General features: G+C 46.4%; 1 protein-coding gene across 1 annotated transcript in view; it reads right to left on the bottom strand.

The window, feature by feature from the left end:
• LOC139550094 (piezo-type mechanosensitive ion channel component 2) overlaps positions 1-14223 on the bottom strand; it is a 224814-nt gene that overhangs the window by 65665 nt on the left and 144926 nt on the right. The window contains exons 24-28 of the mRNA XM_071360724.1: positions 12554-12676; positions 10528-10728; positions 10198-10402; positions 7871-7972; positions 26-191 (exon numbers count right to left, since the gene is read on the bottom strand). Coding sequence (XP_071216825.1) covers positions 26-191; positions 7871-7972; positions 10198-10402; positions 10528-10728; positions 12554-12676 — 797 coding nt within the window. The remainder of the gene's footprint in view (positions 1-25; positions 192-7870; positions 7973-10197; positions 10403-10527; positions 10729-12553; positions 12677-14223) is intronic.

The raw sequence follows: 14223 nt of genomic DNA, 5'->3' as shown, positions 1-14223 counted from the left end.
TTCTAATGGTTACAGGTCGACCTACCTGCAGTGTATGAAGTCGGGCACAGGGTTGTGAACGCTGAAGGAGGCTGCGTCGAGGTCTCTACAGATCTCCACGTTGTCTCCGGCCATGAGACGGACGGCTGCCTTGTTCTCCTCATCAAATATACTCCCCTGGAGTGAGGCGCAGAGGAGGAGCATGAAGTCATCTAGAGACGAGATGAAGAGAGGAGGAGAGAGGAGAGGAGGAGAGGAGGAGAGAGGAGAGGAAGAGAGGAGGAGAGAAGAGAGGAGGAGAGAGGAGAGGAGGTAGGAAGGAGAGGAGGAGAGGAGAGAAGGAGGAGAGAGGAGAGGAGGACAGAGGAGAGGAGGTAGGAAGGAGAGGAGGTAGGAAGGAGAGAACTTAGAAAAGCAGATTTTAGCTACATATCAAACTAGTATTAAATCAAAAATGTAGATAGAGATAGAGAGATAGAGAGAGAGATAGAGAGGTAGATAGAGAGATAGAGATAGAGAGATAGAGAGATAGAGGTCATGATCAGATGAGCTCCTGCATTTTTCAGCATTTTCTTTAAAAAATATAGATTTAGAGTTAGTTAAACTTGGATTTTTTGTCAGGAACACATACAGGATGCTACCCTCTACAACATAACCCTAAATTCAAATCAAAACTCAAAACCTACAACCTGATTTTGGACGGAATTACGGAATCACCTGAAAGATTCACAACTACCAAGGATTATTACACAGCAAATTCTCTGGAAAACAACAGTAACCTGAAAACACCACCCAACCTGGAACTGAGTGAGTAATGTTTAGTCTGAAACTATATTCTATTGCCAAAAGCCAAGAAGAAAAATACATGACATTACTTTATAAGCATTGAATGAAACATAATTGCCAAGCTTGATACAGCTTCAACTAGCACTGACGTGTCAAGTGAGAGGTGTCAAAGACCATTAGCCCAACAATGGCAGGAGAGTCGAATAGTCTACCCCAACCAAATGGAGAGGCCTTAGAGGCTCCCTCCTGCTGTTCAGAGGTAATTAAAATACAGTACCCTGGGAGTGTAAAGAATGACAAGGCAAGAAAAGAGCACAAAATGAAGCTCCTTATGGAAAATCAAGAGACACTTTTTGCTGACTATTACAAAAATGGGAACATCAGCAACCTTATCTTCCACACAAACCATCCCCTGGCATGGCACAGTGCTATATTAGCACACTACCCCTCTGTTAAGAGAGGGGGGGTTAACGAGGGGTGGAAACTCAGGATACTTGACAACGAGGACTCTGAGTCAGCTAACATAAATCTATATAAGTCTGGAACAGTATTGGTACAGGGCAACCCCAAACAGTTTCAGCTGGACTTTCACCTAATCAAAGAATTAGCCCAGCAGGAGAAGCTCTCCCTTGATAAAGATACCCCCACCCCAAGCGGGTCAGACCAAAACTCTTCATCATATAACCCCACAGACGAGCAACCCTCAGCAGACAGTCAACCTCCCAGTACAGAGCACTTCTCCCTCATTGAAATGAAGGATAAATTCACCCAGCTGGAGGTAAGGCAGGTTGAGCTGGAACAGCAGGTGATTACACTCCAGTCAGCACAGACCCAGACAACAGTCCAGCACAACAACACCCCCTTAACCAGACCAGGAGAGCTGGAGGTGGAGAGAGACACATCTGGACTCTGGACAGTTAAGAGACAACTTCAACTGGAGAAAGAGCAGAAGCAGGAGCAGGAGCAGAACAGAGCACTAGAGGAGAGGATCAGACTGCTGGAGGAGAGGGAGAGGGGGATGGAGGAGAGGATCAGACTGCTGGAGGAGAGGTTGAGGGGGATGGCATGTGACAGAGAACAACCCACTAGGGAGGTGGCCATCCCCACAGAGAAGCCAGCAGAACAGCCCACCTCATCACCCGACAAAAGTCTCGACACCACAGCAGAACAGTCCACACCAGACCCTGACCATAGAGTCAACATCACAGCAGAACAGACAAAAGAAAAACCCCAAGCCCAGCAGCTCTCACCCCCCCTGAGCACCCCCCCTGTCAGCCACCCTGATAGCCCTCCTGACAACCCCCCCACACCCACTGAGGACAAACACAAGACACAGATTTTTCTCCTTATGGACTCAAATGGGAAATTTATAGAAGAAAAAAAACTTTTTCCCAAACACAGTGTATCTAAACTCTGGTGTCCAAACACCCAGTGCGCCCTAGACCTTCTGTCTGAGGACAAACTAGGCTCACCTAGCCACATAATAATACACACAGGCACAAACGACCTGAGAGCACAGCAGGAAAGGGTGGCCACAGCACTGAAGGGAGTGATTGAAAAAGCTTCTTCTACTTTCCCCAATGCACAAGTGGTTATCTCCACCCTGCTACCACGAAAAGACTTCCACCCTGCTACAATACAGCGGGTAAACGCAAGCATCTCCCGTGACTGTGCCTCAAAACCAAATGTTTTCCTGGCCCACCACTCCACCCTGGACAGCCTCTATGACCAGGTCCACCTCTACAAGGCAGCAGTGCCCACCTTTGCCCGGACTCTAAAGGACATCGCTCTCAAACGCAGCCCCAACACTTCACACAGGAGCAACAGATCAATAGACACCCCACCCAGACCAGCGAGACACCCTCCAAGACCTTCAGCACCCCACCCTGGACCTACACATAGAGGACCCACGCCAAGAGGACCTACATCCAGACCACAGCACCCCCAGACACACCCCCACCCCAACCAATCAACACCCCCCCACATCAACCATGCCCACACCCAATTTAGGCCCCCTCAGATCAGACCTATGCCACTCCTGCCCACCCCATGCACCCCACCCCCGCAGAGAGGGCATCAACATGGAAGTCACACATACGCCCAGGTAGTGAGCGGGCAAACAAGCCCAACCCCCACTCTTACACTCGCCCAAGCCAACGGCATGTACCAGATGCTCAGCAGGCTCTGCTCACACTTACTGGCCTGAGGCCAAACCACGACCAACAACATTGGACACTTTATGGAACAAAAAGCCTTCACTATATCATCCTGGAATATCCAAGGCCTGAGGTCATCTGCCTTTGGCCTAAAGAGCAGGAACCCGGACTTCACCAAAGAAATCGGTAATGCAGACATTGTCATCCTGCAAGAAACCTGGTACAGAGGAGACGGACCCACTGGTTGCCCTCTAGGTTACAGAGAGCTGGTAGTCCCATCCACCAAACTACCAGGTGTGAAACAGGGAAGGGACTCAGGGGGAATGCTAATTTGGTATAGAGCAGACCTAACTCACTCCATTAAATTAATCAAAACAGGAACATTTTACATTTGGCTAGAAATTCAAAAGGAAATTATCTTAACAGAGAAAAATGTCCTCCTGTGTGCTACCTATATCCCCCCACTAGAATCCCCATACTTTAATGAAGACAGCTTCTCCATCCTGAAGGAGGAAATCAATCATTTCCAGGCCCAGGGACATGTATTAGTCTGTGGCGACCTAAATGCCAGAACTGGACAAGAACCTGACACCCTCAGCACACAGGGGGACAAACACCTGCCTGCAGGTGACAGCATTCCCTCCCCCATATGCCCCCCTAGGCACAACTATGACAACATAACCAACAAAAACGGGTCACAACTCCTGCAGCTCTGTCGCACGCTGGGTATGTACATAGTCAATGGTAGGCTTCGAGGGGACTCCTATGGTAGGTTCACCTATAGCTCATCTCTTGGCAGTAGCACTGTAGACTACTTTATCACTGACCTCAACCCAGAGTCTCTCAGAGCGTTCACAGTCAGCCCACTGACACCCCTATCAGACCACAGCAAAATCACAGTCTACTTGAACAGAGCAATACTCAATCATGAGGCATCAAAGCCAAAGGAACTGAGTAACATTAAGAAATGCTATAGATGGAAGGAATGCAGTTTGGAAACCTACCAAAACACAATTAGACAACAGCAAATTCAATCCCTTTTAGACAACTTCCTGGGTAAAACGTTCCACTGCAATAGTGAAGGTGTAAACTTGGCAGTAGAAAATCTTAACAGTATATTTGACCTCTCAGCTTCCCTGTCAAATCTAAAAATCTCAAATAGAAAACCAAAGAAAATGAACAACAATGACAAATGGTTTGATGAAGAATGCAAAAATCTAAGAAATAAATTGAGAAACCTGTCCAACCAAAAACATAGAGACCCGGAAAACCTGAGTCTACGCCTTCACTATGGTGAATCACTAAAACAATACAGAAATACACTACGGAAAAAGAAGGAACAGCACGTCAGAAATCAGCTCAATGTAATTGAAGAATCCATAGACTCTAACCACTTCTGGGAAAATTGGAAAACACTAAACAAACAACAACACGAAGAATTATCTATCCAAAATGGAGATGTATGGGTAAACCACTTCTCCAATCTTTTTGGCTCTATAACAAAGAATAAAGAGCAAAAACATATACATGATCAAATACAAATCCTAGAATCAACTATTAAAGACTACCAGAACCCACTGGATTCTCCAATTACCTTGAACGAGTTACAGGACAAAATAAAAACCCTCCAACCCAAAAAGGCCTGTGGTGTTGATGGTATCCTTAATGAAATGATCAAATATACAGACAACAAATTCCAATTGGCTATACTAAAACTCTTTAACATCGTCCTTAGCTCTGGCATCTTCCCCAATATTTGGAACCAAGGACTGATCACCCCAATCCACAAAAGTGGAGACAAATTTGACCCCAATAACTACCGTGGAATATGCGTCAACAGTAACCTTGGGAAAATACTCTGCATTATCATTAACAGCAGACTCGTACATTTCCTCAATGAAAACAATGTACTGAGCAAATGTCAAATTGGCCTTTTACCAAATTACCGTACAACAGACCATGTATTCACCCTACACACCCTAATTGACAACCAAACAAACCAAAACAAAGGCAAAGTCTTCTCATGCTTTGTTGACTTCAAAAAAGCCTTCGACTCAATTTGGCATGAGGGTCTGCTATACAAATTGATGGAAAGTGGTGTTGGGGGTAAAACATACGACATTATAAAATCCATGTACACAAACAACAAGTGTGCGGTTAAAATTGGCAAAAAACACACACATTTCTTCACACAGGGTCGTGGGGTGAGACAGGGATGCAGCTTAAGCCCCACCCTCTTCAACATATATATCAACGAATTGGCGAGGGCACTAGAACAGTCTGCAGCACCCGGCCTCACCCTACTAGACTCTGAAGTCAAATGTCTACTGTTTGCTGATGATCTGGTGCTTCTGTCACCAACCAAGGAGGGCCTACAGCAGCACCTAGATCTTCTGCACAGATTCTGTCAGACCTGGGCCCTGACAGTAAATCTCAGTAAGACCAAAATAATGGTGTTCCAAAAAAGGTCCAGTCGCCAGGACCACAAATTCCATCTAGACACTGTTGCCCTAGAGCACACAAAAAACTATACATACCTCGGCCTAAACATCAGCGCCACAGGTAACTTCCACAAAGCTGTGAACGATCTGAGAGACAAGCCAAGAAGGGCATTCTATGCCATCAAAAGGAACATAAATTTCAACATACCAATTAGGATCTGGCTAAAAATACTTGAATCAGTCATAGAGCCCATTGCCCTTTATGGTTGTGAGGTCTGGGGTCCGCTCACCAACCAAGATTTCACAAAATGGGACAAACACCAAATTGAGACTCTGCATGCAGAATTCTGCAAAAATATCCTCCGTGTACAACGTAGAACACCAAATAATGCATGCAGAGCAGAATTAGGCCGATACCCACTAATTATCAAAATCCAGAAAAGAGCCGTTAAATTCTACAACCACCTAAAAGGAAGCGATTCCCAAACCTTCCATAACAAAGCCATCACCTACAGAGAGATGAACCTGGAGAAGAGTCCCCTAAGCAAGCTGGTCCTAGGGCTCTGTTCACAAACACAAACACACCCCACAGAGCCCCAGGACAACAGCACAATTAGACCCAACCAAATCATGAGAAAACAAAAAGATAATTACTTGACACATTGGAAAGAATTAACAAAAAAACAGAGCAAACTAGAATGCTATTTGGCCCTAAACAGAGAGTACACAGTGGCAGAATACCTGACCACTGTGACTGACCCAAACTTAAGGAAAGCTTTGACTATGTACAGACTCAGTGAGCATAGCCTTGCTATTGAGAAAGGCCGCCGTAGGCAGACATGGCTCTCAAGAGAAGACAGGCTATGTGCTCACTGCCCACAAAATGAGGTGGAAACTGAGCTGCACTTCCTAACCTCCTGCCCAATGTATGACCATATTAGAGAGACATATTTCCCACAGATTACACAGATCCACAAAGAATTTGAAAACAAATCCAATTTTGATAAACTCCCATATCTACTGGGAGAAATTCCACAGTGTGCCATCACAGCAGCAAGATTTGTGACCTGTTGCCACAAGAAAAGGGCAACCAGTGAAGAACAAACACCATTGTAAATACAACCCATATTTATGCTTATTTATTTTAACTTGTGTGCTTTAACCATTTGTACATTGTTACAACACTGTATATATATAATATAACATTTGTAATGTCTTTATTGTTTTGAAACTTCTGTATGTGTAATGTTTACTGTTAATTTGTATTGTTTATTTCACTTTTGTATAATATCTACCTCACTTGCTTTGGCAATGTTAACACATGTTTCCCATGCCAATAAAGCCCCTTGAATTGAATTGAATTGATAGATAGGCAATATAATCAATTCTATCCAACCCTGTCCACACTGATCCCATTATATCAACCCTGTCCCCACCGATCCATTATATCAACCCTGTCTATACTGATCCCATTATACCAACCCTGTCCACACCGATCCCATTATATCAACCCTGTCCACACCGATCCATTATATCAACCCTGTCCACACCGATCCATTATATCAACCCTGTCTATACTGATCCCATTATACCAATCCTGTCCACACCGATCCATTATACCAACCCTGTCCCCACTGATCCCATTATACCAACCCTGTCCCCACCGATCCCATTATATCAACCCTGTCCACACCGATCCATTATATCAACCCTGTCTATACCGATCCCATTATATCAACCCTGTCCCCACCGATCCCATTATACCAACCCTGTCCCCACTGATCCCATTATATCAACCCTGTCCATACTGATCCCATTATATCAACCCTGTCCACACCGATCCATTATATCAACCCTGTCCCCACTGATCCCATTATATCAACCCTGTCCATACTGATCCCATTATATCAACCCTGTCCCCACCGATCCCATTATATCAACCCTGTCCCCACCGATCCCATTATACCAACCCTGTCCCCACCGATCCATTATATCAACCCTGTTCATACCGATCCCATTATACAAACCCTGTCCCCACCGATCCATTATATCAACCCTGTTCATACCGATCCCATTATACCAACCCTGTCCCCACCGATCCATTATATCAACCCTGTCCATACTGATCCCATTATATCAACCCTGTCCACACCGATCCATTATATCAACCCTGTCCACACCGATCCCATTATATCAACCCTGTCTATACTGATCCCATTATATCAACCCTGTCCATACCGATCCCATTATATCAACCCTGTTCATACTGATCCCATTATATCAACCCTGTCTATACTGATCCATTATATCAACCCTGTCCATACTGATCCCATTATATCAACCCTGTCCATACCGATCCCATTATACCAACCCTGTCCATACCGATCCCATTATACCAACCCTGTTCATACCGATCCCATTATACCAACCCTGTCCATACCGATCCCATTATATCAACCCTGTCCCCACTGATCCCTTTATAGTCCAACAGAACAATATGATACATACAGACGAGAAAGATTGGGTTGGGGTTGGTGTGGAAGTCTGGGAAATATAGCCACTTGATGACGTTGGAGTCCATTGCAGAGTTAGGGAACCGCCATGGGTAGTCTGCAGGGGTAGAAAGCAACAACATTAAAAAAAATACTATATTAAAATATAAGAAAATCACACACATTTCACACACTTAAACAGGCAAATACATGTAAACTATATAATGCAACAAACACTATCTATTCAGCAGTATGTGGACACCCCTTCAAATTAGTGGATTCGGGCTTTTTCAGCCACACCCGTTGCTGATAGGTGTATAAAATTGAGCACACAGACATAGACAAACACTGGCAGTAGAATGGTCCGTACTGAAGAGCTCAGTGACTTTCAACGTGGCACCGTCACAGTGACTGTGTGGCATCGTCATAGGATGCCACCTTTCCAACAAGTCAGTTCGTCAAATTTCTGCCCTGTTAGAGCTGCCCCCCGGTCAACTGTAAGTGCAGTTAATGTGAAGTGGAAACGTCTAGGAGCAACAACGGCTCAGCCGCGAAGTGGTAGGCCACACAAGCTCACAGAACGGGATCGTCGAGTGCTGAAGCGCGTAAAAAGCGCGTCTTTCCTCAGTTGCAACACTCACTACCGAGTTCCAAAATGCCTCTGGAAACAACGTCAGCACAAGAAATGTTCGTCTGGATCTTCATTAAATTAGTTTCTATGACTGAGCAGCCGCACACAAGCCTAAGATCACCACGCACAATGCCAAGCGTCGGCTGGAATGGTGTAAAGCTCGCCACCACTGGACTCTGGAGCAGTGGAAACACGTTCTCTGGAGTGATGAATCACACTTCACCATCTGGCACTCCGACGGACGAATCTGGGTTTGGCGGATGCCAGGAGAACGATACCTGCCCCAATGCATAGAGCCAAGTGTACAGTTTAGCCAGTTAAAGTCTACCTGGCGGCAGGTAGCCTAGTGGTTAGAGCGTTGGACTAGTAACCAGCAGGTAGCCTAGTGGTTAGAGCGTTGGACTAGTAACCAGCAGGTAGCCTAGTGGTTAGAGCAGGTAGCCTAGTGGTTAGAGCAGGTAGCCTAGTGGTTAGAGCAGGTAGCCTAGTGGTTAGAGCAGGTAGCCTAGTGGTTAGAGCAGGTAGCCTAGTGGTTAGAGCGTTGGACTAGTAACCAACAGGTAGCCTAGTGGTTAGAGCGTTGGACTAGTAACCAGCAGGTAGCCTAGTGGTTAGAGCGTTGGACTAGTAACCAGCAGGTAGCCTAGTGGTTAGAGCGTTGGACTAGTAACTGAAAGTTTGCTAGATCGAATCCCCCAGCTGACAAGGTAAAAATCTGTTGTTCTGCCCCTGAACAAGGCAGTTGACCCACTATTCCAAGTCCATCATTGTAAATAAGAATTTGTTCTTAAATGACCTGTCTAGTTGAACAAAGGTATAATAAAAAAAGTTTGGAAGAGAAGAAATAATGGTCTGGGGCTGTTTTTCATGGTTCGGGATTGATCCCTTAGTTACGGTGAAGGAAAATGTTAACGCTACAGAATACAATTACATTCTAGACGATTCTGTGCTTCCAACATTGTGGCAGCAGTTTTGGGAAGTCTCTTTCCTGTTTCAGCATGACAATGCCCCCGTGCACAAAGCGATGTCCATACAGAAATGGTTTGTCAAGATCATTGTGGAAGAACTTGAATGGCCTGCACAGAGCCCTGACCTCAAAGCCCTGATCAAACACCTTTGGGATGAATTGGAACGCCGACTGCAAGCCAGGCCTAATCGCCCAACATCAGTGCCCAACCTCACTAATGCTCTTGTGGCTGAATGGAAGCAAGTCCCTGCAGCAATGTTCCATCATCTAGTGGAAAGCCTTCCCAGAAGAGTGGAGGCTGTTATAGCAGCAATGTTCCATCATCTAGTGGAAAGCCTTCCCAGAAGAGTGGAGGCTGTTATAGCAGCAATGTACCAACATCTAGTGGAAAGCCTTCCCAGAAGAGTGGAGGCTGTTATAGCAGCAATGTACCAACATCTAGTGGAAAGCCTTCCCAGAAGAGTGGAGGCTGTTACAGAAGCAATGTTCCATCATCTAGTGTAAAGCCTTCCCAGAATAGTGGAGGCTGTTATAGCAGCAATGTACCAACATCTAGTGGAAAGCCTTCCCAGAAGAGTGGAGGCTGTTACAGAAGCAATGTTCCATCATCTAGTGGAAAGCCTTCCCTGAAGAGTGGAGGCTGTTATAACAGCAAAGGGAGAACCAACTCCAATGAGATGTTCGACAAGCATGTGTACACATTTTTTGGGTCATGTTGTGTACATACACAGACAGACACACCTACCTTTGCAAGCTGCAGGTGGTATCCCGATGCACACAAAGTACTGCCAGGTTAGAATACAGGCCTGGAAACAACAGTATTTAGGCCAGATCTCAGCTATAGCTTTCCTTCTCCGTCTGTACATCACGGCTATCAGAGAGAAGGCATGCAGCATAGCATAGAAATCCATACGCTGGCCAATCACATTCACCGCCAGTAGGAAGCACGTCTAGAACAGGGAGAGAAAGAGGTAGAGAGAGAGAGTGAAGTTTAGCCCAAATGATCTCTGAATATAATAGTTTCTACCTTCCTCCGTCCCATGTGATCTCTCTGAATATATTCGCTTCTACCTACCTCCAGCCCGAACTTGTAGAAGAAGTAGTTGATGAAGTACTTGACACAGTTGACGATGCCGTTGTCGAGGTGTTGCCGCGTGATGTCATGGAAGATGATGCGAGCAGCGGGTGCGGTGAGCTTGTTCCTCAGTCTGTAGTACTGCTGGTGACGGTAGATGGTCACCTCAAACGCCAGCATGGCCAACATCAGCAGGTTGTTCTGGAGGAGGAGGCGAGGAAGAAACAGTGAAGCAACAGAATAGATCTTTGATGTACATTTCAAATAAATTGTTTGTTATTTTTGCAGTACTGACTCAGTTGATAGAGGTAGATGTGTAGTATAGCCCTGACTCAGAGTGGTCATTCTAGCCTTGACTCAGAGACTGGTCCTTCTAGCCTTGACTCAGAGACGGGTCCTTCTAGCACCGACTCAGAGACTGGTCATTCTACCCCTGACTCAGAGATTGGTCCTTCTAGCCCTGACTCAGAGACTGGTCCTTCTAGCCCTGACTCAGAGACTGGTCCTTCTAGCCCTGACTCAGAGACTGGTCCTTCTAGCACCGACTCAGACTGGTCCTTCTAGCCTTGACTCAGAGACTGGTCCTTCTAGCTCTGACTCAGAATGGTCCTTCTAGCACCGACTCAGACGGGTCCTTCTAGCCTTGATTCAGAGACTGGTCCTTCTAGCCTTGATTCAGAGACTGGTCCTTCTAGCCTTGACTCAGACTGGTCCTTCTAGCCTTGACTCAGAGACTGGTCCTCCTAGCCCTGACTCAGACATTGGTCCTTCTAGCACCGACTCAGACGGGTCTTTCTAGCCTTGATTCAGAGACTGGTCCTTCTAGCCTTGATTCAGAGACTGGTCCTTCTAGCCCTGACTCAGACTGGTCCTTCTAGCCTTGACTCAGAGACTGGTCCTTCTAGCCCTGACTCACAGACTGGTCCTTCTAGCCCTGACTCACAGACTGGTCCTTCTAGCCTTGATTCAGAGACTGGTCCTTTTAGCACCGACTCAGACTGGTCCTTCTAGCCTTGACTCAGAGACTGGTCCTTCTAGCCCTGACTCAGACTGGTCCTTCTAGCCTTGACTCAGAGACTGGTCCTTCTTGCACCGACTCAGACGGGTCCTTCTAGCCTTGATTCAGAGACTGGTCCTTCTAGCCTTGATTCAGAGACAGGTCCTTCTATCCCTAACTCAGACTGGTCCTTCTAGCCCTGACTCAGAGACTGGTCCTTCTAGCCCTGACTCAGAGACTGGTCCTTCTAGCCTTGACTCAGAGACTGGTCCTTCTTGCACCGACTCAGACGGGTCCTATTAGACTTGATTCAGAGACTGGTCCTTCTAGCCTTGATTCAGAGACTGGTCCTTCTAGCCCTGACTCAGAGATTGGTCCTTCTAACCCTGAATCAGAGACTGGTCCTTCTAGCACCGACTCAGAGACTGGACCTTCTAGCCCTGACTCAGAGACTGGTCCTTCTAGCCCTGACTCAGAGACCGGTCCTTCTAGCCCTGACTCGGAGACTGGTCTTTCTAGCCCCGACTCATAGACTGGTCCTTCTAGCCCTGACTCAGAGACTGGTCCTTCTAGCCTTGACTCAGAGACTGGTCCTTCTAGCCCTGACTCAGACTGGTCCTTCTAGCATTGACTCAGAGACCGGTCCTTCTAGCCTTGACTCAGAGACGGGTCCTTCTAGCCCTGACTCAGAGACCGGTCCTTCTAGCCTTGACTCAGAGACAGGTCCTTCTAGCCTTGACTCAGAGACTGGTCCTTCTAGCACCGACTCATAGACTGGTCCTTCTAGCTCTGACTCAGAGGCTAGTCCTTCTAGCCCTGACTCAGAGACTGGTCCTGACTCACAGGCAGATAATCAAAGGTGAGTCTCTCCCAATGTCCTGGGTTCTGAGATTAATGAAAAACTCAGTGTATGAGTTTTCTATCTTGTTTGAGAACTATTTCCTATGTTTGCATGTCCCAAAGTGATGCTATACTACTACACAGATGTCTTGTTTTATAAGTAAACGTGATCGGTTAGTGTCTCCTCACCCTGAGGTTCTCCAGTAGAGGGTTGAACTTGTTGAGTCCGACCCAGTTGGACGGGTCTACTGGCTCCTTGTACAGCAGCGAGTCTTTCATTTCCTCTCTCTGTTTCTCTGTGTAGTTCATTGGCTGGGGAGGAAGAGGAATCAGAACAGGAGTCAAATATCTTTGGCCAAGGCTTCGGCATAGAATTGAGAAACAGAAATAAAAAACTATCCACCAGCCAACCATTCCATAAACCAACCGACCAAACAACCAGCCAACCATTCCATCACCAACCAACCTTTCTATCAACAAACCGACCATTTGATCAACCAACAAAACAACCATCCAACCAACCATTCCATCAACCAACCAACCATTCCATCAACCAACCAGCATACCATTCCACCACCAACCAAACTTTCCATCACCAACCAACCATTCCATTAACCAACAAACCATTCCATTAACCAACAAACCATTCCATCCACCAACCAACCATTCCAACAAACAACCAACCATTCGATTAACCAACCAACCAACCACTCCATCAACCAACCAACCATTCCATCCACCAACCAACCATTCCATCAACCAACAAACCATTCCATCAACCAACAAACCATTCCATCCACCAACCAACCATTCCAACAAACAATCAACCATTCGATTAACCAACCAACCAACCACTCCATCAACCAACCAACCATTCCATCCACCAACCAACCATTCCATCAACCAACCATTCCATCATCCAACCAACCATTCCATCATGCAGCCAACCATTCCATCACCCAACCAACCATTCCATCCACCAACCAACCATTCCATCAACCAGCCAACCATTCCATCATCCAAACAACCATTCCATCAACCAACCCACCAACCAACCTTTCCATCAGCCAACCAACCATTCCACAAACCATTCCACCAACCATTACATCAACCAAACAACCATTCCATCACCAACCAACCATTCCATCACCAACCAACCAACCATTCTATCCACCAGCCAACCATTCAACCATTCCATCAACCCACCAACCAACCTTTCCATCAGCCAGCCAACCAACCATTCCATCAACCAACCAACCATTCCTTCACCAACCAACCACCAACCAACCAACCATTCCATCAACCAAACATTCCATCCACTAACCAACCATTCCATCAACCAACCAACCATTCCATCCACCAACCAACCATTCCATCACCAACCAACCATTCCATCAACCAGCCAACCATTCCATCAACCAACCTCCAACCAACCATTCCATCATCCAGCCAACCATTCCATCAACCAAACAACCATTCCACCCACCAACCAACCATTCCATCACCAACCAACCATTCCATCCACCAACCAACCATTCCATCACCAACCAACCATTCCATCAACCAGCCAACCATTCCATCAACCAACCTCCAACCAACCGTTCCATCATCCAGCCAACCATTCCATCAACCAAACAACCATTCCATCCACCAACCAACCATTCCATCACCAACCAACCATTCCATCAACCAGCCAACCATTCCATCAACCAGCCAACCATTCCATCAACCAGCCAACCATTCCATCAACCAGCCAACCATTCCATCAACCAACCATTCTATCAACCAGCCAACCATTCTGTCAACCAGCCAGCCAACCATTCCACCAACCAACCTTTCCATCAGCCAGCCAGCGAACC

This window comes from Salvelinus alpinus, chromosome 23 (assembly GCF_045679555.1).
Source record: "Salvelinus alpinus chromosome 23, SLU_Salpinus.1, whole genome shotgun sequence".
In the NCBI taxonomy this organism is placed as follows: domain Eukaryota; kingdom Metazoa; phylum Chordata; class Actinopteri; order Salmoniformes; family Salmonidae; genus Salvelinus; species Salvelinus alpinus.
Note: the sequence above shows the minus strand (reverse complement) of the source record. Positions and strands in the feature narration are given on the sequence as shown.